Source organism: Heloderma suspectum, chromosome 1 (assembly GCF_057233095.1).
Source record: "Heloderma suspectum isolate Gila_16-S chromosome 1, 16-S_ref, whole genome shotgun sequence".
Classification (NCBI taxonomy): Eukaryota; Metazoa; Chordata; class Lepidosauria; order Squamata; family Helodermatidae; genus Heloderma; species Heloderma suspectum.
In genome coordinates, this window is record NC_139458.1 from 334489489 (window position 1) to 334514136 (window position 24648).

Sequence of the window (24648 nt, forward strand, 5' to 3'; positions counted from 1 at the left end):
CAGTGAGCCCTACAGCCTAGCTCAGACAGGTCCTACTGCCCCACGTCCCTAGTGACCTGTCGGGAATAGATCGTCCTCTCCCTTCGCAATCAACTCCACAAAGAATGCAAGCTTCAGACTATTATAACTTCATTTTGCTAAAGACTAGCCTTTGTACAAATGCAGATTCAAGGAAGCTCTCAGACTGCACCAGGCCTTCAACAACGAATCTGTGATCTCTAACCAGAGAATAGGAACAGGAAGGTAGTGAAGCTGCCGACAGCTTGCCCATGAACCTCACGGCCAAACTCGCTACGCAGTGAAGCCCCTCCCTTAGGGCAGCTCCCTTCTACTTTGGCCTCTAACAGTGGCTATCCTGATGTAGTGCCCGAGCCCTGGCCCTAACTTTCCCCCCTTTGCTTTGCAACTCACCCTAGTGTCTCTCAAGTCACACCCCTTTTCCTCCTCCTCCTCCTCCTCCTCCTCCTCCTCCTCCGAAACTTGAATTCTCAGGTTAGAGGGAAGAGGGAGCAACTTATCCTGGGCTGTCTGTTTGTCAAAGCCTTCAGAAGAATCTCTCCCTGTTCCTTGGGGCTCTAGAGAAGTTTCTCCCATGGGCTCTGATCTAGCTGTTCCAACTCTGATTCAGAATCAGTGCAGTCAAACATCTCAAAGTTCTTAGACTTATCTCTGACAGGACCAGGGATAACAGTGGAGGTTCTGCTGCTGGTGCGCTCCAGCAAGGGTGTGCCTGCTGTTATCTCCAATCTGAGATTGAAGATAACAATGGGAGCTGCCCTATGAGGGAATTTCTCCTGGGGCCCAGGCTTGGAATCTAAGCCCCGCCCACTATAGGAACCCCAGGAAGCTCCATGGGCCAGACTGGGGTGCCTCGTGGGCTGGGCATATAGACACATACATCCACAATGCCTTGTTTTTATTTTATTTATTTATTTATTAAATTTATTAATCGCCCATCTGACTGGTCACCCAGCCACTCTGGGCGATGTACAACCCACCATAAAACAATTTAAAACAATAAAATTTTACCATAAACATTTTTTTTTAAATACCCTAACCCACCCCAAATGCCTGCCTGAACAACCACGTTTTTAATGCACGACGGAAGCTCATTAAAGAGGGGGCATGACGGAGTTCCCTAGGGAGGGAGTTCCACAGAGTGGGGGCCACCACAGAAAAGGCCCCCACCCCCTCAACCCCAATTCCATTGTTGCTTCCCTGCTGCCATTAGCGGCAGGGAAGCAGTAATCCTGGCTGCTTTGGGGTCAATGAGGGATGGGAAGATAAAGTCTTCTCCCACCCCCCTTTCCCAGGATTGGAATTTCTAGCCTGGTACTGCTAGCCGCAGCAACAGAACAGCCATCTTTTCTCGGCAGCCCAGCTGAGGATGGGGAGGTTGGGGAGGAGGAGTGCTAGGGGAAAGGATCAGCTGATGCCTGAGGGTCAAATTATCTGCTACTTATTTTATTTATTTGTTCGTGACACTTCTATATCCCTAAATATAATAAAATCCCTCAGTGGTTCACAATAAATATTAAAACCACATTTTGAATAAGTGTGAAAAACAAAACATTAAAAGCACTTCCAATTACAATAAAAGCAATGCAGGAACAATAAGATGGAGCTGCATGATTAATTCAATTTCAATTACAGTCCAGGGAAAGCCTGGATGAGCAAGTGTGATTTCAGGTGGCATGTAAAGGATGCCACATTTTCTGCCTCCCAAACTGCATGAGGGAGGGTTTTCCACACTCACTGTCGAGAAGGCTTGCTGTCAGGGTATTGCATGGTGACATCCCATTAGTTTGGGATGACCAGCAAGGCCTCCGCTGCTGATCTTAAAAGTTGCCTGGTATGTATAAGGGAAGGCGGTCTGCTAGGTATCCTGGTCCCAAGTTTTGTAGGGCTTTGTATGACAATAACATAACCCTGCACGTGGCTCAGTAGCTAAGAGGCAGCCAGTGCAATTCTTTTAATGCAGATGTTATGCGAGCACAGCTGGGTGTCCCGTGAGCACCCTAGCTGCCGCATTCTGCCGCATTCTGCACTAGCTGCAGCTTCTGAACCGCACATGAAGGCAGCCCCACACAGAGCACATTGTAGTAGTCTAATCGTGAGCTTACCAGTGCATGGATCACCGTGGCTAGGCTATCTCTATTGAGGAATGGGCATAGTTGATGTGCCAACTAAAGTTGGCAAGGGGCGCTGCTCTGGGCCAGTGAGGTCATCTTTAAAGATATAGCTAGCAACCACATATCTCCCACCCTCACTCAAATGTAAGGATGGGTGATTTGATCCAGATTGGGACCCTAGCATAGGGAGTAGGGCGACTGTAACCCTTTTCTCCTTGCAATTTGCACTGCCATAAAAAGGATCCATGGAAACAAATGAGAGTGCTCCATTCTGTGAGCAGAACTGCAGATCTCTGGATTCAACCCATTTGTTGTTGTTGTTTTATTTCCAATGCATCTTGGGTCTATGTTCTTAGAAAAAGGTAGGCCAGAAATATACTAAAGAAAGAAGCAAACACATTGATATTCAGTCTCCTTCAATTTCCTTGTATAATAAGTTCCAGACTCCTCCAAATTCCTTGATAAATGGCTCAGTATTTTAACACTCTGAGATTAGTGATGCATTGCATGTAATTCAAATCGATACCTTCTCTTGTTCTGGCATGCCCAGGCCCAAGTCGTCTTAATATGCAAGTGGTCCTTTGAGGAAAAATGCAAGGAAGTGTATTTAGAATTTTAGAAAGAACAAGACCTTACATATACATACATACATATATATATATATATATATATATATATACACACACACACACACACACACACACATCACAAAAAAAGAAAAAGCTCTGAAGAGGCACCAGTGAATGCCCTCCCAGACAAGAATGTCATTTGTTTTGAAAAGCAAGTGATCCTAAATGCTTTGAGCAGCATATAGCCAAACAGCTGGGATGTTTTTTTATATGTCAAAAACAACTTGGGAGTGACTGTACTCAATGGATTTTCTGGCAAAGTATCTAACTTGAAATACCAAAACTGTGAGTAGGAAAGAAGAAATGTTTTGTTAAATGCTTCATGAAGCGACCATATGGGATATTGGTTAAAATAGGACCATATGCATGATTTTAAAAATAGAAATCTAAAATTTGAGTTTTCAAAAGCTTAAAAGCTGGCAACATATTTTCCAAGTGCAGTACAAGGTTTTTATTCTTTCATTGTGGCAGGTGAACAAACCAGACATGTAAGAATACAGATATTCTTCATCTTTTCATGTGGAGTCTAAATCATTCCCAAACATTAGAGTAGCCCAAAACGGAAGTAATTAGACTTACAGGAAGCAAGTTTCCAAGTTAACTATAAGGTCGAATTACGTGAGAGCTGTGTTGGAATCACCTGACGTTAAAAAAAAGCAACATAAAAGATCCTAGATGCTGGTGCATGGATGAATCACACTGAGGTAGTGGTGCTGAGGTAGGTTTAAATGTCCAAAGCTTTTAGTTTTAAAGGCATAGTGCCCATCTTTTCCCCCAACAGGGCTAATATCTTGTGGAAAGGGGTTGATCAGGGGATATAGTGCAGGGGAAAATGATTAAATGCTTCCTTCCCTACCAGTGCTGCTGTCCCAATCCAGGTTGAGGGTTACCGGGCTACTTTTAATTTTAAAAACAAAAACGTTGGTGATCCAATGGCAGGTCTTCTGCATCATGTGGCTCTAAAACGCACAAGCCATACCAGTGACCAAACTACCCTTATGTGAGCTCTCTTGGAGAGAACCTGGAATAGCTTGGTTATCAGTACGCCAAAACTTTGGTGAAAAATGTGTGGTAAAATTGTTATCTGTACCCACCCGTAGATTAAGGCAAGATGTTTAGATGCTAAATTGATGTCAGAGTCATATGATATAGTGAGTATTGGTTTTAATGGTTTTTTTTTAATCAATGTCTTATATTAATGTTTTAGCAATTATTATGTATTTTAATGGATATCACGATTTATTTTAATGCAGTTAATGTATTTTAATCTCCCTCTAAACCGCTTCGGTATATGTTTAGATATGGTAAGCAATATATAAATCTATTAAATAAATACATTTTCCTTTTTTAAAAAAAAGTAAATCACCAACCCCTCCTGTTGTTGCATTTAAAGTTCACTATTATCCATTGGGATTTGCTCCCTCAGTTTACCCAGTAGCATTTTAGAATGATGGAGAGAGTGGGCAGAGAGACATATGTGAAAGAGGAAGCAATCTTTTAAAAGTGTATTTGTTTCTCTACAACCATGCCTGAACTGACACTGCAGCCCTAGTGGTTTTAGAAGGAGTAAGAACTGTTATTTAATCCATACCCATTATTCATCTCACTTTGTAGATTCACACATCTTTGATCAATGGACGACCAAGTGCAGACGATCCTTCTCCAGCCCTGCTAGAATTCACTTCAGCTCGCTATATTCGCCTGCAATTTCAGAGGATACGGACACTGAATGCTGATTTAATGATGCTCGCACACAGAGATCTCATCGAAATTGACCCAATTGTTACAAGGAGGGTAAGTCCTGGCAAAAATGGTAGAATGTCTATTTCAGGGGTCCCCAACACAGTGCCCGCAGTCACCAAAAATATATTCCCCATTTTTTAAATATACATACATGGATTTGTATGAAATGCATACAACTTTCTGCCAATTATACATGAGCTGCAACAAAAGTAGACCAAGTATCCAAATAAGTATACATTTGAGGGTGATGTCTGCATGCCACACTTTCAAATATTGAAAGTGTTGTAAGGTCCTCACCCAGTCCATTGCATTATAGGGGGTGAATGTTATCCTTCCAATGTCGTAATATCAGTCTTTTAGCTGTCAAAAGGGTGCAGAGAATCCATTTACACTGAAGATGTGTTAATTTCCATGAAGCAGGTAAATAATTTAAAGGAGCATGTGCATCAGTGAATATTAAAGACTGTTGCAGTACAATTTTTTTTCTGCCTAATAAACTGCCTGTGTAAAGAAGCCACTACTGGACATTGCCAAAACATGTCTAAAGAAGCATTAGCTGTATTGCGCTACCGGCAATTATCCAAATTAGACAATCCCATATTAAAGAGATGTTTTGGTGTCCAATAGACATGAAACAAAGGTCTTTGATGAATAAGACGCAGCTAAGATCCGTAGACGCAAAACGTAGACACCAAAGCGGTGACCCACTAATTATGCATTTTGTGGTGGTGTCCATGGCAGTATCTCAAATTCCCAATGAGCCCACGGGTCCAAAAAGCTTGGAGACCCCTGGTCTATTTCGAAGAATGGAAGTGAAAATCAAGAAAACACAGACACACAGAAGGAAAAACCTCATAAAAATCTCCCACACATGCATCTCCCACTTTTGGATTCTCCTAGGATGGCCCTGCTAATCATCCTAATTTGGGTCCCAATCTATTTAGACCATTGGATCATTTCCCAGAAGGGAAATGTTGATTTGAATTTCTCTGAAAGCCCACATCACTGTCTCTTGCTTACTTTCATTCAGTTTCTGCTCTTCAAATTTTAATTGAAGGCCAGTATTTCAATTTAAATAAATACATAAAAGCATCCTTTGGTATTGAAGCGGTTCTTCTCTCTTTTCAGTCTTTTGATTTCCTTTGTGTCGTAGAATGGAAAAATTAAAATAAAGTGTTTTGCTTTTATGTCATGGGGTTATCAACATGAAGCATCAGTAACAGCGCAGACTTGGTAGTTAGGACTTGCAGGATTCTGATACAGATGACTCACTTGAGTTGGATAGTCTTGACTATTGTGACATTCCCCTATGTGTCCTTTGGTTCTTTCAACCTTCTCTAAGCAGCATTGACACAATCATGTTATATACTGAAAATTAACACTGAAAATAGTCCTCGCTTAAAATCAAAAAGTGCTGTTGTTGTTTTGATGCCAGTATATATGTGGTTTTTAATTATGTATGTCGTTTCCATTGGAAGATGCAGCTGTAAGAGTCCAGAGGTTGTAGACAAAACTGGGAATTCTGTGACAAGTGCCTTGAGGTTACTTTTCATGCATGACTCTAAAAACCTCTTGTTGCTTCTGTTCTGATGGACACATTTCAATGGCTGCAATAAACTGGAGCTGCTTACATTTGTAAAGTTTTTGTATGCTCCCTTGAATACTTTTGTGGAAAGTAAATACATGGATTTAAAACTAATAAATACATGAATAATGCAGCAATATTTTTGTCCATAATTTCCACTGCTGTAGTTCCCACAGCAATGACACTAGGCACTGTTCAGTTTTAAAAGCAGCTGGCCTTATCCAAATGGAAATAACAGAAATGGGGCACTTCCTTGTGCTGTTCGTGCACCCGCGAGACCCACCACTAGTGCAGTGGGGAGGTAGTGGTTCTTAAAGGGGCAATGAGCAGAAATGGTTCTGAAAGGGACAATGAGCAGAAAGGCTCATTTCTAGAATGGGGCAGGTCTGCGGAGCTCGCAGAGCTAATTTTCAGGGTCACTGTAGGCAGCGCTAACTCCCCATTGCACTAGCAGTGGCTCCCGCGGCTGTAACAGAATGAGCGGAAATGCAGCATTGGTATTGGATACTGGCCATTGGTTCTGCAGTACATGAGGTTCCCATAGATGTGTGTTAAAACTTCTTTGGATTATGGTATGCAATTCAGGGAAAGAGTTATATTTGATTCAAATGATCATCCCTGCAAATCTGCCCATTTAGGACCAAAACAGACATTACTTTAAATCCATATGAATCAGCAACTTCTTTTCCCCCTCATTCTTACTCTAAAGTAGGTGCAGGTGCCCCAGTCTGGATCTTAAACCCTACCCTCCCTGCTATGGTCTCAGTCTGGATCAGGTCCCCTGTGCCTACTCTAGACTAAAAATGAAAAAAAAAAAAAGAGAAGTAGCTGTAGATACAGATTTAAAGTCATGTCAGTTTTGTTTTGGCCCTTAATGTGAATAGCGTGGAGTTTATAAATATTCCATTCCTATGACACGGTGTAGCTTAAAGATATATATTATTTACTACTGATGACCATTTTTGCTATAGAGCCAGGGTTAGGCAGCTTTGTGCCTCCAGCTGTGTTGGACTATAGCTCTCATAATCCCTGACCATTGGCCATGCTGGGGAGAGGGTGGTTATGGCAATTGTAGTCCAAAGCATCTGGAGGGCACCAGGGTGCCTACCCGTGCTGTAGAGAACTATAGCATTTGGGGTCTTCACGTTGTGCTGCATCTTTTCCCACATTAGAAAATGGTGTGAGTGCTTTCTAACAACATAAAAATGTCAACACCTGAAGTGTGCATAAGGGAATGAGTTAAACTTTATGCAATACTTACAAGAAATACATAGTTGTTAGGCTGCAGTCCTAAGTATACTTTGAGCATCTCTACGCCAGCCTAAAATCCCACATTTAAAATGGGGCTTTCTGCTTCCATTTTAAATGCAAGATCACGACGGACTCCCTTTGCATGCATTTCCTTTCGCCCCTCCCCTTCCCCCCTCCTCCCCCATCTCTGAGTCTTCGATATGTTTCATTGGTCTAGCTCCTCTTCTTGTGGCTTTCCTTTTGCATGGCGGGAACTCAAGCAAAACACAAGCAGGGTAATTTGATAGCTCATTATCTCCGATCTACTTAAAAATGGAATAAAGGTCATTTAGTGCAGGAGACGCCCTGGAGGTTCACGACATCATCAAAAGGGCCCACAAGCTTCCATGAGTGAGCAATGTCAATAGCAGGATAAAGGCTCCATGTGAAGGAGCCCTTACATATAGGTAGGGCTGTATGAATCCCTTACCTTGTTCCGGTGGCGGCGTCCACTGCAGGGGGGGAGGCACTCCATCCCTCCCCCTGGAATCCTCGACGGGGGGGAGGCGATCCGGTCTTCCCCCGCAAATCCTCAATGGCCAGCTCTGCTCCGCGGCGGCTCCGTGGAGCAGCCGGCCAGGCCAGGACTGTCCGCAGCCGGATTTCCGGCCGTGGTGGCTGCTGGGTAAAAACAAAACAAAAACACAGCGTATGCAAAGGGCGGCAGCTACAGCTGCCATTTGTGTTCCTTATTTTTTGCCATCTTAGTCTACGTAAATATTTACGTAGACTATTACGACGAAAATAAAGGGGAACACAAATAGCGCAGTGGGCGCTATTTGCGTCCCTTTTTGATTTGCCGTTTTAGCCTACGTAAATATTTACGTACGCGTTTTGTTTTTTTTTAACTGGGATGTGATAGGCTACATAAGTCTTTATGTAGCCTATCACATCTCTGTAAAAAAAAAAAAAAAACCAAACGACCACACTGCAAATGGTGGTGGCGGCAGCCGGTCGGAAGACCAGCCGCCGAAGCCACCGCCAGAGCTGCCACCGCCCGGAACATCCGCCCTGGTAAGTCTCGTCCCAGGGGGGATCCACGGGGGGGCGGGGGGGGCAGGCCATTCCGCCACTGGCATTCGGCCTCACCGAGATCCGTGGCGGAATTCTCTGACATCCCTACATATAGGTAAGGTTCATTTGATACCAGGTTGGATTCTGAGTGCCCCTTTCATGAACTGAAAGGCTCCTTCTGATTGCAAAAGGGTCCGAGATTCAGCTGAAGGAGATTATTTTACTCAGTTCCCCCTTCCCCTGCAGCCCACTGCACCACTTCCCACAGAGTTCCGGAGACTCTCCCAACTCTCCAGAATGCCTTTTCAGGGGCGCTGGTGGTTGCAGGGGGGAAACAGGATTGGAAGAAGTGGGGGGAAACAGGACAGAAATCACCCCACTTCTTCCAATAGGAGCATCCCACGAATAGATATCCATTCATAGGAACTGGATTCAGCCTATCATCGGTAGTTCCTCCAACTTGCACTACCGGTACCTCAGTGTTTTCCCTTGAATGTAGTGTTTTCCCTGGTCATACCAGTTCTTCCCCACAGTCCACCATTGCTTTATCTCAACATTTTCTGGGGGACATGGCAGGGAATTGGAGAAGAGGTAAAATACATTTTTCATTTCTTAGGAGGAAAGTAAAAGAGAATGAGGGGGAGGGGGAAATTGGGTATGTGTTTAGCTTTTCAGCAGGCCTTTATTTGTCACTTGTGAGTACACTGTAGGGGTGAGGGAGTCCTACAGTTCTTTCACCCAAAGACCTAGAAAAGATGCTGTTTTGAACTTTAAAAATACCCACATTTCACCTATTTCTATGGTTTTTAAACTGTAGAATCAATCTTATGCAATGTACATTGAACTATTTTCCTTGACTTCACTGTAAATTAACTAAAAGTTTGATTCCCATATATTTTGAGCATAAGGAAGCTTTCAAGAATGCAACAAAATAGGTGATAAGTATGTATGTGCAGTTTACAATATAATTACAATTTTGTTTATTTTTGTTTTTATGTGCAGTATTATTATTCTATAAAAGATATATCCGTGGGAGGAATGTGCATTTGTTATGGCCATGCAAAGGCATGCCCACTGAATCCAGCTACGAATGTATGTACTTTTCAAAACTCTCTGAATGTTAAAACTGAAACATATAGCCTCTTCTTTTACACTGATCTTATGTCTGAAATGTATGGATGGGGGCGGTGTGTGTGTTAATGTTTATAGATATCAGATTTTGAAAGATGTGTGCATCACAATCCAGTGATTGTTTACTTGGAAATAAGTCTTGCTGATTTCAATATGACACTATGTAGTAGTATTAAAGACTTGGGGCAGAATGCAATGTATTCCCTCCACCAATAGGAGGCTTACAGCAGCAGAACAGGGAGGGGCATGACTTTCAGGGATTCCCTGTTCCCTTGCACCCCCCCACTCTACTCCAGATGTTTGGCCAAACCTCTGGACCGGTTTTGGGGGTGGCTACAGAGGGGATGGGGAATTGCTGAAAACTGCTGCCCTCCCTGTTCCACTGATGGAAACTTTATTTCAGCGGAGGGAATTAGTTGGATTCCTCCCTTAGTTTATTAATCATCTGGCTTGTAATAGATTGATTAATGCTTTTTACATGTATTTCCATATTCCAAAATGTAGAGATGTGTGAGAAATTTGTTGGGTTCACATTTTAATGAGAACTTAACAAAATTTGCAGTTCCTGAACCTAAACACAAACCAGAATGCAGTTTACTATCAAAATCTGTACATTTCTGAAGTTTGTGATTAAGTCACCTTGGGGCCAAACTGCACATTCTGCTCATTGCATAGGTGTAGCTGAGCCTGATATTTTCCTTTACTCCAGTTTAAGTGCATGTAGTCCCACTGGATCATGCACTCCAGAAAGGAAAGATTAAACCTCCCCCCATTTTCTCCTTGAATTCCACTCCCCATGGGGGGGTGGGATTAAATTCCCCCCCCCCATTGGTTTAATCCTTCCATCTCCAAGCATGCTGGTCCATATCCAAATGATAATGATAAATTAAAATGATAAATATAGCATCAGGTTGTCAACACTTTTGATAGCAGTTTACTTTCCCTGTCATAATAAGACTTTTATATACATATATAGTTTTATAATAATCTGTGCTACTGATCTGTTAAGATCAATGGCGTACAGTGAATAGACCCCAGATAAAGCTCTAGTTCAGGGATGGGCAACACATGGCCCGTGGGCTGCATGAGGCCCCCACTGACCCCTGCTGCTCACCACGACCACAAAATCAATCAATCAGTCAATCAATCAATCAATCAATTTACCTCTACCGAGTGGAAAATAGGTCAAATTTAGCTTGTTCTCAATGCTCCACAGCCTCTAGCACATGCTAAACTTGACTTAGTTACTACTCCAGAGTGGTTTGCCACCAAATTTCAGGGCAATCTGCTGACTTTTTTTGCTGCTACTGGCACCCTGTGGAATTCCATAGGGCAGCAGCGGCAGGAGTGCAGGCCATTGGGGTCCGCCGGGTCAAAAATGGCCCCCAGACTCTCTTTAGAATTTAAAATATAGGTTTAATAGATAAACTGATAATTTATTTCAGTTGAATATTTTCAACTTTCCCCACCCCCTTCTTTTTGCTATATATTTTTGCTATATTTGCTATTGCTAGAAGGAAAACTAAAGTGGCTGCAGTACCCTGCTAGCTTTAGGTAGAACCTGGAAGAGAAAGCAATCTTGTTTCCATCAGAACTGACACAGGGAGGAGAGCAATGGCATGCCTGTGCAGTCTGCAGGAGAAGGAGCAATCCTGCGCTCTGGACCTGTTCAGATGGGCCTGGTGTTTCCCCACCTATCACAGGATGCAGGCATCACTCTGGAGCAGGGGTGTTGGCCCTCTTTCAGCCCAAGGGCCAAATTCCATTTTGGAGAAGCTCTTAGAGGACTCAGTCCAGTGGTGGATGGGGCTGAAAGCAAAAGGGACAGGACCAAAGGCAAAAGGGGCAGAACCCAAATTTGCCAAAAATACCAGCCTATTTTATAACTATGCCTTAGGAGAGGCATGTCAACCTTGTGGAATGAGACCACAATTTTCCACAAAACATGGAAAAGCTGGGAAACCACCAAACAGTCAGGGGAACAGAGGAAAGGGGGTTGGGCCAGGCAAGAGGTGTGGTTATCTGGATTGGGATCCCAGGCAGGCTAGATTTGGCCCTCATCTTGCATCCCTGCTCTAGATCAGTACAATACCCACCCAGCATTGTTTTCATCTTGTCTGGATTTGTTTTTGTTTTTTTTAAGCATCAGCCTGTTTGTTTACTTAACTACTTTGATATTGCCTTCAATTGGATCCAATACTCCTTCCATTCTCAGAGGAAACTGAGATCCAGTGGAGGTTTCTAAGGATAGGGGTGGGGACACTTAAAAAAAAAAATTCTCCCTGCAGCTCCCTCATCCCTCTGGAACAGTGTTGAAGTTGGCGCTAGTGAGGGAAGGAGAAAATTGCTGACCTACCCCCTTCCTCCAGTGCTAGGGGAACTCCACTGAGCACAAGTCAGAGCCCAACTTAAGTCAGCATTTGTAGAGTTTACAAGAATGTTTCCTATCCAGGCACTGACCAAATCCAGATCCCCTTAGTTTCAGAAAGGTTGCTGCATCCCATGTCTTCAGTCCATGCCCTGGGCTCTTATCCACCCACCCATCGGTTCCCAGACTCTTGTTTAGAACTGAGGTGGTTGATCCCCTTGGTCACCTAGTCAATGAAAGGTAGAGCTGAGCATCATTAGCACAGAGATGACACCTAACCTCAAAACTCCAGCAGTCTCATATACTGTTGAATACCAAGCCCTGTGGCACACTGAGAGCCTGAGCTGGCATCACAAGCGACTACTCTTTGCATACGAACAGACAGCAAAGTATGAAACCACTGGAGCGCTAGTTCAGACACCCCAGCCTGTCTCAATACTTTTGTAAGGATGATGTAATCCACAATACAAAAATGCGTAGAGACATCTGGCTAAAGCAGTTCTCATCCAGCAATCCAATATACTCATGTGTAACCCTATAGAAGACTATGCAAAAGCTTGTGTATCTGTGTGCAGCAGCAGGTAGCTTTGTGCTGATCCATCAGGTCTCTTGACTGGAGCACAGTGATGCAATTCTGCATCCAATTATATGTGTTCAAATGTCCCATCCCCACATACCACTGGTGTGGTTTCTGCTGCGTCTGCTTGGCCCAGCCTCCACACCAAATGGAGTTATGTCAGTAATAGGGAACAAGGCGGGGAAGACAAATTGTGTTATATTTCTCCATGCTGGTGCTACACAGCCCACTGGCACCACTGGCACTACTATGCAGCATACAAGAGGAGAAAAGGAAAGACTCTTTCCCTCACTCCTCTCCCTCTCGTCTGCTTTATGCCATCCAGACTGCTGTTGGCACTGGATGACATAAAGGCAATCAGGAGTGACAGAACATGAAAACCAGGGGTGCAGAATCACAGGCCTGGGGACCAAACACAGACCTCTACAGGTCCCAATCCAGCCTTCCAGGGCTGCCCAAGAGGCCACACCCTTACTCAGGCCCACACCTTCCCCTCAACAGCCATCATTTAGTGGTTTCTCAGCTTTTGTGCAATTTTTCCCCATTCTAAGAGGTCAAAATTCCTCTCCTAAGGCTTAGTTACTGGCAGTGAGAGCTATAAGCTACAAAATGCTGGTATTTTGGTCCTGCCTTTAGCCCCACCCCTTTGCCTTTGGCCGCTCCCACCACTGCAGTGTGGCCCGCAATGGAATTTGGCCCTCGGCTGGAAGAGGTTCTGCACCCCTGATCTAAACCATGCCTTCTCCTTCCTCTCTGCATAGGCCTAATGTGTCCATCTGCATATTCCTGCCCCATCTGAACAGTTACCAAGAAAAACTTGCTCCTATTTTCTGATTGTCTAGGAATTTCTGCTGCTCTAATGTCTTTACCCTTTTTTGAACAATTCAATTAGAGATCTTCTTGTGAATGTGAACACAACACCTGTGGAGAGAGCTGTGATCAGTGTTGCCCTGGATTTAATCAGGAGCCTTGGCAGGCTGGGACCTTCCTTATAAAGCACGAGTGTGAAGGTAATGGAAAGAATACATTAGAAGTTGTGTACAGCATTTGACAAAAACAAAGAGATTATCTACATATTCATCATGACATATCCAGGTCTGGCCCTGCACACTGTCTGTCTGGGAACTATGTGTAAGCTGCTCTGAGCTTCTTGGGAAAAAACAGCAGGTTATAATTGACATAAATAAATAAACATCAGAAATTATGATCGCCTCTTTACAGTTACAAATTAAATTACAATTACAATTTAAACTCCAGCTTAAATGCCCATTTAAAAAATCCTTTGCCATTTCTATGTATTTTATGAAACTATCTGGATATATGTTTGCCTTTGGACTTATAGGCACTTCAACATCCCATTAATTTCAATGGGATAAACTTAGGTATATTATTGCATTGAAATTGAAAACATTGGGACCTACTGATGCTTAACTGTGGTTGGAGCGCTGGTTCAGACACCCCAGCCAGTTTCAATACTATTGTAAGGATCCTGTCAGGTTTGCTTATTTTTTGTGTTCATACAGCAAATGTTCCTATTAAGTACAATTCTAGTAAATACATGTGAATGTATTTTTTTTCTTTGTGCAGTATTTCAAAGTAGTTGTCAATGGGTTGAACTGTCTTTAATAATAGCAAAATACAAAGAACATTTCCATAAATAATGGTCTTCTATTAACCGACATTTTCATGAGCAACCTACCTACTTAGAAAATGCTGTGTGCCTGTGCTGATTTTAAAGTGGTGGTTTGTTCTTTGGACATGGCAACAACTGGAAACGGCATTGAAGATTGTACCTCTACTAACAAAATGATTTGAAAAGGAACTATCCGGATGAATGCTTCAACATCATTCATGAGTAGCCCCTTATTAATTTAAAGAGGAGAAAAAGCTCTGGGTTTGGGAGACATTGATGCCATTTGTTTCAATATGCGCAACACTAGTGTCAAAATGATGAAAGAATATTGTTAATACTCCAGTAAAAATGTTGTTTCCACATGTCTGCAGACTGAAAGTGATGTTTGCTAATATACTTTTTTGTTTTTCCCCAGCCTGCAATTGTCATGGGAAAGCTGAAGAATGTTACTATGATCAGGCTGTGGCGGAAAGAAAGCAGAGTCTGAATATCCATGGGGAATACGTTGGGGGTGGAGTGTGTATTAACTGCACACAAAACACTGCAGGCATCAACTGTGAAATGTGCATTGATGGGTACTTCAGGCCAAAAGGGGTAAAGTATGCGCCGTTCTATCTTCTGTAGTCCAAGGCATCATTTCTGTGACTGGTGCTACATTATTAAATGGAAAAGACACACTTTTGATTGCTGTTTTATGAAGGTTAAATTCTAATTCTTATGGCCTACCAGTTGCCTTTCACAGTGGGAAATCTGTTAAAGAAAGATTTGCAAGGATATGAAAGTAAATTTTGTTGCTATGAAAGAATGCACCAGGCGGTCAGGGCTTCCAGATAATATTTCAGTTTGAATGGACAGAGAATGTGAGCCTGTAAACACTGCTTTTCTATCAGTAGGGGCATGTTGTTTTCCAGAGCAGAGAAATATTATCATAAGCACCAATGAGAAGATTGCTGGGGAAAGAGGTTGCAGACTATGACATGCTTTTGATTAAAGTATAGGGTAGTTCTTGGGTTTCCTAATTTTGTAAAGTTGCACTATCAGGAAATTTAATTTGTAACCTTATTGCCTTTTCTTTGCTTACCCAGGTGCTACCAGGTGATCGCAACCCATGCCAGCAATGTAATTGCTATTCCATTGGCTGTTTAGATGGCACTTGCGTCAAGGATGAAAAACATGCTTCAGGAGGTGAGATTCTTGACTAGGTCACAGTGTTAAGCATTATGTACCACTTTGTTAAAATGAATGTTGAGTAGTAACCTTTTTTCGCTATGCCAGTCCTTTCAGAAATATCACCTCATAGGAGACCTTTTCAAATCTGCTTGCCTGTGTTCTTGCAGAGCTCTCCCTTGGAGACATAAGGTATCTTTTTTCCTGCCATTGCCTCTTACGCTCTCTTTCAGTTTTTATGTTGTGACATTTGCAGGGGGCGAAGGGTGGGAATCTCTCCCCTAGGGGCTTTTAATTTTTCTTGTTTTCTTCCGCTTTTCCCTTGTTATTTTTGGAAAAGTATTGTTCAAGGTTCTGTACAAAAATGCACACAGAATATGTATCCAACCATTTCCCCTAGTGTGCGCTCCATGTTCTGTCCTAGAAATAAAGTTGTATATCTGAACCATGCATTTGCATCCTTGTGAAGGATTTTTTTTTTTTATCCTATTGCCAAGAGCAAGGAGACTTCTCCTCTGGAGAGAGTGATTAGAATAATTCAAATCCCCAGTGTCTTCTTCTCCATTCGTATTTGCACTTGAAAACCAGAATAAGGCCTTTTATAAGGTGTCACATTTAGTTGCCTGTTTAATAACTGAGTAGAGTTACAAGTAGGGGCCGCGGTGGCTTAGTGGTTAAGACGGTGAATTGCAGACCGGAAGGTCAGCAGGACAGCAGTTTGAGACCCGAGTGCTGTGTGACGGAGTGAGCTCCCGTCTTCAGTCCCAGCTTATGCCAACCTAGCAGTTCGAAAGCAAGACATTGCAAGTAGATAAATAGGTACTGCTTAGGCGGGAAAGGTAACAGCGTTCCGTGCACCTGGGTGTTCAGTCATGCCGGCCACATGACCACAGAAGTGTCTTCGGACAACGCTGGCTCTTCGGCTTAGAAATGGAGATGAGCACCACCCCCTAGAGTCGGACACGACTGGTTGGGGACACCTTTACCTTTACTTTTTAGAGTTACAAGTATAAGAGTCGTCATCTGATAAGTCATAAGTAGTTTATATTGTAGCCTGGAAACAGCTGAGTACCGTCTTAGGTCTTGCCATTGCTAACATTAGATTGGAGTGCCAGAACTCTTCCAAGGACAAATTTTCTATGGGACTAGGGATGTCAGAGAATTCCACCATGGATCTCCCTGAAATGGATCCCCCTGAAATCTGTGGTGGAATGAAGCCCCCCACCCCACCACCCTGTGAAAGGCACGTGAAATGGGACACTTCCCTGGTGCCATTCGCACTGCTTTGCAAATGGCGGCCGCGTCTGTGGCTGCCATTCACTTCCCTATTTTTGCCGTGATAGGCTACGTAAATACTTATAAATACTTACGTATACTTATAAATACTTACGTAGCCTATCACAGCTAACACAGGGATGCCATTTGCATCCTTGCGGAGGCTGTGATAGGCTAAGTAAATATTTACATAGCCTATCACGGCCAAATAACAGGAACGCAAATGGCGGCTGCCGTAGCCACTGCCATTTGTGTCCGCAGGCTCTACACGGCGCCTGTGAATGCACCCGGCTGGCGGCTCCGTGGAGTTGCCGTGGAGCAGAGCCGGCTGGGTTAGGATTTTGGGGGGAGGTGCTCTGCAAAAATCCCATCCCGGGGGGGGCGGGGGGCAGACCGTTTTGCTACCAATTTCGGGGGGCTGAATGCGCTGGCATTCAGCCTCCCCGAGATTCGTGGCGAAATTCTCTGACATCCCTAGTTGGAAGTGGAGTAGTGGCATCAGGCTGATAAACGCATTAAAGATCCGAGTGATGGAATCTCATCCTTAAAACCTGAAAGTACTGGCTTTGTGCAAATGCTCAAAGAATGTATCAATAAATGTGTTAAATAGAGACCTTCCTTGAGGACCAGCCATGGTTTGTTAAGTTCAGAATTTGTTTCTTTTAACACGTTTTAATTGTTTTAATATGGTGTTCTATTCTTTTATCTTTGTTGTTCACCACTCCGAAATCTTTGATGTGGAGTGGTATATAAATATTGTAAATAAATAAATAAGAGCGCAATCCTATACATGTTTAGACAGAGAAAAGGCCTACAACTCCTAGCATTCCGCAGCCAGCTTTGCTGGCTGGGGCATGCTGGGAGTTGTAGGCCTTTTCTCTGTCTAAACATGAATAGGATTGCACCCTAGATATATATTTCAGGTCAAACTAGTTATTACACTAGACACTCAGCTGCTTCTAGAAATGGCAACCATACGTCTAGCTCCCTCAACATCTAGTTCCCATGCCCTGATGCACTACATTTTGCACCCCAAGCCTCTGCAAGCAATGTCATATATTGGCAGTGGACAAACATAGAACACTGTGATGTGAGCGATAGGCTTGACTGCTGTTTTCAGTGACAGTTACGTGTTTATTGTATTCTCTAGTTTGATCCTTGATGCTAAGAACCCTTTCAGCAGATTGGGATACCGACATTCAATTCATGAGTGCACATATCATCAGCCACTCCAGCTGATGATGATGATGCTGTACAGAGGGATGATGCTGTACAGAGGGAGATGAAAGTGGAAGTGCGGCCATTCCACCAGCCATGCTAAAAGTCAACTTAATTTTTTCCTCTTCCTTTCCCAGCCCCTTTTTCTTATATGTCATGTCTTTTTGGATTGTAAGCCTGTGGGCAGGAGTTATCTTGTTTTACTATTGTATGTAAGCTGCTCTGAGAGCCTTTTTGGCTAAGAGTGGGATAAAAGCACTTTAAATAAATAAATATGTATTTAAATCAATTTATAGACCACTTACCATATTTGAAAAATATCGCAAAGCAGTTTACAATACAAAAATATAAGCACTTCTCCCATTAGGCCTTTTGTCATGAGAGTACTTGGATGTACCCTTGTGAGTGAGCACAGGTGCATCAGAAACACACCATGGACACTTTATTCACTGATGCAGGCCCCAGCACAATGCAAGGTAATGAGCACGAGTGATATATTTCTCACTCTCTCTCTTTGGCAACCAATTCTTTTTCTTTTTCTCAATGAAACCCTTTCTAAGAGAGGATGAGAACACCTGGCATTAGCATCTGCATGTAAAGCACATTCACTTATCTGCTGAACCTTTTCTTGTGTGTGTGTGTGTGTGTGTGTGTGTAGGAGGGGATGTATTTGTTTGTTTGTTTACTTATTTATTTCTATACTGCTCAATAGCCTAAGCTCTCTGGACGTGTCAAGGCTGAAGTATTCCACTTGAGCATTTGTGTTCCAGATATCTTAGTTCACATCATATATATATTTTTAAAATTAAATTATCATATGTAATGAACATTGTATATATTTTTTCTGCAATACACTTAAAAAAAATTCTCAGCAGTACTTAGGGACACCACTGCTTGTCTGACATTCTTTGACTTTCCCCCACTCCATTCCTCTTTCTGCAATACACTATCCTGGACATAAAAAACAAACAAAAACATATTGCGACTCTCCTACAAATGCATGTGTTACAAAGTGTTATATATATGTTTTCAGACTAGTCAATATTCAGATTTAAAAACAAAGAAGCACCATATGTTTTCATTAGGCCTGTGTCCAATTCTTCAAGGATTCCTAGGGGCCAAAACAGACTTTATTTTAAATCTGCGTCTAGTCTTTCATTTTTACTCAGGGGGCCCAAACTGGATTGGGACCCTAGCATGGGAGGTAGGGGGGCTTTTAAGATCCAAAAGCCCTGTGCTTACTCTAGAATAAAATGGGCACAAAAGGCAAAGCTGCTAGACATAGATTTAAAGTAATGTGTGTTTTAAAGTTTGAATAAACTTTAAAATGTAGTAGAAGAAAAAGAAACTGAAGCTGAGGAATGATCATGACAAACCACCACAGGTGAATTTCCTCATGGGGCTTCTTGTTACGGCACCCATTTTGAATATTTGGGGCATGGTGGGCTGCACTGTACTTTGTCGTTACATGCCAGTCTGGCGAGGGGTGGTTGGGGTGGTTGACAGATGGATGCCATTTTTTTCGTCATGTGGAAAAATACACAAATAATTATGTAAGAGGTTTCGTAGAAATTTACATAATTTACCTTAGTATGTAATATTTAGTGTATTGTACCCCATTCCATTCAACTTTTACTGAGCAGAAACATGCATATTTTCCTACAAATAAATATGCATAAATTTTGAGAAAGTAAAAAAGAGGAAAAAAATCTGAAAGTCCATGGACTCCATATGGCCTGAGGGGGTTAGTCCACAGTTAGTTAGTTAGTTAGTTAGTTAGTTAGTTTATTACATTGATATCCCGCCTTTTTTCCTCCTTAAGGAACCCAAGGCAGCTTACACAATCCTCCATTTTATCCTCGCAACAACAACCCTGTGAGGTAGGTTGGGCTGAGAGTCTGTGACTGGCCCAAAGTCACCCAGTCAGCCTCCATGTCTGAGTGGGGACTAGAACCCGGATCTCCCAACTCCTAGTCCAACACTCTAGCCACTACACCACACTGGTTCTCATCACAGTGGATTCCACAGGTCAGATTCTTAGAAATACAAACTCGTTTTAGTGCGTCTTGAATTTCTCCAGCATCCGTAGCTGCCAAACCCTTTAACATTAAATTTTTGGATCGCCCATTATTGAAAAATCATATTTTGGGGAGTTTTGTTTCATTAAACAGGGTGGGGCGGGGGAGAAAAAGCTTTCTTGCTCCCAGAGATTTTTAAAGAGATTTGTTACATTTCAAAAATTTCCCCAAACTCCTTTCTTTAACTTTCAGCTTCTTTAGTATTAATGAATACCTTGCTCAGCTTGTTGCTTGCTTTATCTTACTGCAGACATGTTTCCGGGTTCCTGTCACTGTAAACCTGGCTTTGGAGGAGAGGGGTGTGATCGATGTGCCTTGGGTTACAAAGGCTTTCCATATTGTGCACCCTGCAACTGCTCTCTGAAAGGCAGCTTAAATGATGACCCTTGCCAAGGACCCTGCAGGTGCAAGGTATGGATTACAACCTCCCTTTCTTTCAGAGCATAAACTTTTCATCTGTACTAAGAAAGACAGGCTTTTCCTCTGTCAGTTCTTCCTGTTACGTAAGTGTAAAGCAATTGTGATTCCTCTCTTGAAGTCGGTATTTCTGAAGTCAGTTTGATCTCTTAATCTTCAATAGTTATGAAGAATCACACCAGCAAGGAACCTTTGTTAAAACAGTGAATTGCTATTAAATAATGTGCTTGTATAAAATAGACATTACTTGAGCATGTAAAAACATTTCTAATTATTCCATTGGGTTGAGGTAGAAGACCTGTTTATGGGGGGCGGGGTGAAAGCCCTATGTGGTTGGGGGTGTGCATTCAGATGTGCATCTGGATCCACAACCCATTGGGAGTAATACATTGTAATCCCAAAGAAAGTGATTCAGGGTAGATGGATGATATCTGTATCTGAATATCCACATATCACCATCCACATTCTGCTCCAATAAGTCATGCATAATTCTGTGCAACTAAAGCTGGCTTGTGGTGAAAATCTTTCTGTTTAATGGCAGCAGGCAATGAAACTGCCAGCACAGCACAGCACAGCACAGCACAGCACAGCAAGACAGAGGCCTGGTTTTGGACGTCACAACAACTCAGGCTTTTTAAAAAAACAAACAAACCCTGAGATGTTGTGAGAGAAGCAGGAGCAAGTGAACGTGCCACCTCCTGGCTTCCCAGTTACTCCCGTTGCAGCTGGGGTCACAACCCAAAGTTCCATGTTCAGACATCACACTAAACAACTCAGGGAAAAAACATCCCTTTATTTAGCTCAGCGGGAGCAGTTGGATGGCTGGGAGTCAGCATGCGCACACACGCACACACACACACACACACTTGCTCCCGCTTGTTCACAACTATTTATTTATTTATTTATTTATTGCATTTATACCCCGCCTTTCTCCCTCTCGCAAGGAACTCAAGGCGGCTTACATTATCCTCCTCCTCACCGTTGTATCCTCACAACAACAACCCTGTGAGGTAGGTTGGGCTGAGAGTCTGTGACTGGCCCAAAGTCACCCAGTGAGCTTCCATGGCCAAGTGGGGACTAGAACCCGGATCTCCCGGCTCTCAGTCCGTCACTCTCACCACTACACTACACTGGCTCTCAGTGTAAATTTCCATATTTATGGAAATGCTGGGTATCTATGACATCCAGACCAGTTCAGAGAGTGTCTGGCCAATTGCCTGTATAATGGGAATGCATATCTTCTCTCCCTTCTTTCAGAGTGAGGTCAATAGAATGGCCCTCATTGACATAATTACATAAGAAAAACTGCTTGGTTACATTGTGCCATTCCACAAGCACATTTGCTACATGATCCCTGATTGTCTAGGATCATACACAGTGAAGAAGTCATTCCAATTTTTTTTTTAAATGGTGCCAAAGCAGCAAGAGATTGGAGAAATCATGGTTGTGAAAACGCCTGGTAAATGCAAAAGAGTGCAAGGTAGCGGGGGGGTTTGCTGCCACTTTTCATTGACCCAAATGGCATTTTTCACATGAAAAGTCAGACTTCAGCACTAGTAGATTTAAGATTCACTTCAGTGATGATTGGTGGGAATGCTCTGGAGTAAGCAGAGTTTGGCTTGCAAGATTGATTACTTTATTTTGCATTATCTGGAAAAATCTAAAGGAATGTCTGGGTTTTCTTTCTAAAATAGTTGAGGTTGAATGAACTAGTAACTTCATAGGGTATCTCAGCAGTGTGGGAGTGAATTCCAGTTTATTTATATATTTTATAGTACCATCCATGTACATGGTACTTTACAAAGAACAGGTTTGACAAATCACCTACCCCAAGGGACTTAGAATCTAAAAATAGACACAGGGAAATAGCTTTTTCATATGTCACTATGCAACATATGAAATCCATAGACATTTCTATAGACAGGTCGTTCCCACGTAATTATTGCCTAACCAAGAGAGAGGAGGATGATTGGGTAGGAAGAATACATATGATTGGCCCTATCGATATAGTTCTGAGCTTCCAGACTTTACCGTAGCTGCATGGGAAGAAGCCAAGATATATCAGCTTCTGCACCAAGGCAATAATACATGAAGGAACACTTTTACACAGAACTGTCAATAAACAGTCTGTGAAGGTATACACTTAGAACAATATTTATTGATATGTTTTCAGAATATTAATAAGAGGAGGAGTTATCACAATAAAAACACCTTAGCACCCCATTCCTAAACATCACACGAAGATTAGGTTCAATGGAAATCAATGGCACTTACTTCGAAGTAGTGTGCTTAGCACAATCCACATATCATTTTAATTTTGCATTAAATCTAAGTTCCACTGTTGGACCTGAAGTGTCAGTTTCTTTATACACTGCAGATTTTTTTTAAAAAAATCCATCCCTGGTGATGCTCAACGTGTGGGGTTGGGGGAACTGAACCTCTCTTCTTTTTAGTGTTAATTAAGGGATACCGATACAATTATTCTCAGGATCAGAAGTCTAAAGACAAAAAAAAATCACTCCATTACTGCATACACCCAAATTACCACAGTGACAGCTGGTTATCCCTGAAATCTGCTCAGGGTATTAACCTTTTTCCCACTTGGCCCTTGCAGAACACTGAAATGCTCTTTCTTTCTCTGAAATATGATGGCTTCCTATCAGATTTTTAATTCCCAAGCTAGCAGCTCTACAGCGCAATCCTATGTGCGTCTAGTCAGACGAAAGCCACACTGAATTCCGTGAGACTTATTCCAATGTAAGTGTCTAGGACTGCAGATACTGGGTAAATTACACCAAGGGTTTGCACAGCCAAATACACGCCACCTCCAGTGTATTGGACCGGTAGACCTAAAATGAAGGGGCTTGCGTAACTCAGTGAAGCCATAAGCTATGCCGTGCAGGGCCACCCAAGACGGACAGGTCATGGCAGAGAGTTCTGACAAAATGTGGTCCACTGGAGAAGGAAATGGCAACCCACTCCAGTATTCTTGCCAAGAAAACCCCATGGAACGTATCACAAGGCTAAAAGATATGACGCCGGAAGATGAGCCCCTCAGGTCGGAAGGTGTCCAATATGCTACTGGGGAAGAGCAGAGGGTATTTCCAAGTAGCGCCAGAAAGAGTGAAGCGGCTGGGCCAAACCCGAAAGGACACTCAGCTGTGGATGTGTCTGGCGGTGAAAAGAAAATCCGATGCTGTAAAGAACAATATTGTTTAGGAACATGGAATGTCAGATCAATGAATCAAGGTAAGCTGGAGGTGGTCAAACATGAGATGGCAAGATTGAACATCGACATTTTGGGAATCAGCAAACTAAAATGGACAGGCATGGGCGAATTTAATTCAGGTGACCATCATATCTACTATTGTGGCCAAGAATCCCTTAGAAGAAATGGAGTAGCACTCATAGTCAACAAAAGGGTGGGAAAAGCAGTACTAGGGTACAATCTTAAAAATGATAGAATGATCTCAGTACGAATCCAAGGCAAACCATTCAACATCACAGTAATTCAAGTCTATGCCCCAACCACTGAGGCCGAAGAAGCTGAGGTTGATCGGTTCTATGAAGACCTACAACACCTTCTAGAACTAACACCAAAAAAAGATGTCCTCTTCATCATAGGGGATTGGAATGCTAAAGTAGGAAGTCAAGAAATCACCGGGATAACAGGCAGGCATGGCCTTGGTGTACAAAATGAAGCAGGACAAAAGCTAATAGAGTTTTGCCAAGAGAACATGCTGATCATAGCAAACACTCTTTTCCAACAGCACAAGAGGCGACTCTACACATGGACGTCGCCAGATGGTCAATATCGAAATCAGATTGATTATGTCCTTTGCAGCCAAAGATGGAGAAGCTCCATACAGTCAGTCAAAACAAGACCTGGAGCTGACTGTGGCTCAGATCATGAGCTGCTTCTTGCAAAATTTCGGCTTAAATTGAAGAACGTCGGGAAAACCACTAAACCTTTCAGGTATGACCTAAATCATATCCCTGATGAATATACAGTGGAGGTGAGGAATAGATTTCAGGGATTAGACCTGATAGACAGAGTGCCTGAGGAACTATGGACGGAGGTCCGTAACATTGTTCAGGAGGCAGCAACGAAATCCATCCCAAAGAAAAAGAAATGCAAGAAAGCCAAGTGGCTGTCTGATGAGGCTTTACAAGTAGCTGAGAAAAGAAGGGAAGCGAAAAGCAAAGGAGAAAGGGGAAGATATACCCAACTGAATGCAGAGTTCCAGAGAATAGCAAGGAGAGACAAGAAGGCCTTCTTAAATGAACAATGCAAAGAAATCGAGGAAAACAACAGAATGGGAAAGACTAGAGATCTCTTCAAGAAAATTGGAGATCTCAAGGGAACGTTTTGTGCAAAGACGGGCATGATA

At 42.7% G+C, this 24648-nt stretch overlaps 1 protein-coding gene across 1 annotated transcript in view; it reads left to right on the forward strand.

Annotated features, from left to right (window-relative positions):
- LAMA2 (laminin subunit alpha 2) overlaps positions 1 to 24648 on the forward strand; it is a 619437-nt gene that overhangs the window by 231051 nt on the left and 363738 nt on the right. Inside the window, exons 5-10 of the mRNA XM_084827486.1 lie at positions 4376 to 4555; positions 9396 to 9485; positions 13362 to 13479; positions 14518 to 14696; positions 15188 to 15287; positions 20091 to 20251. Of these exons, the coding sequence (XP_084683612.1) occupies positions 4376 to 4555; positions 9396 to 9485; positions 13362 to 13479; positions 14518 to 14696; positions 15188 to 15287; positions 20091 to 20251 (828 nt within the window). The remainder of the gene's footprint in view (positions 1 to 4375; positions 4556 to 9395; positions 9486 to 13361; positions 13480 to 14517; positions 14697 to 15187; positions 15288 to 20090; positions 20252 to 24648) is intronic.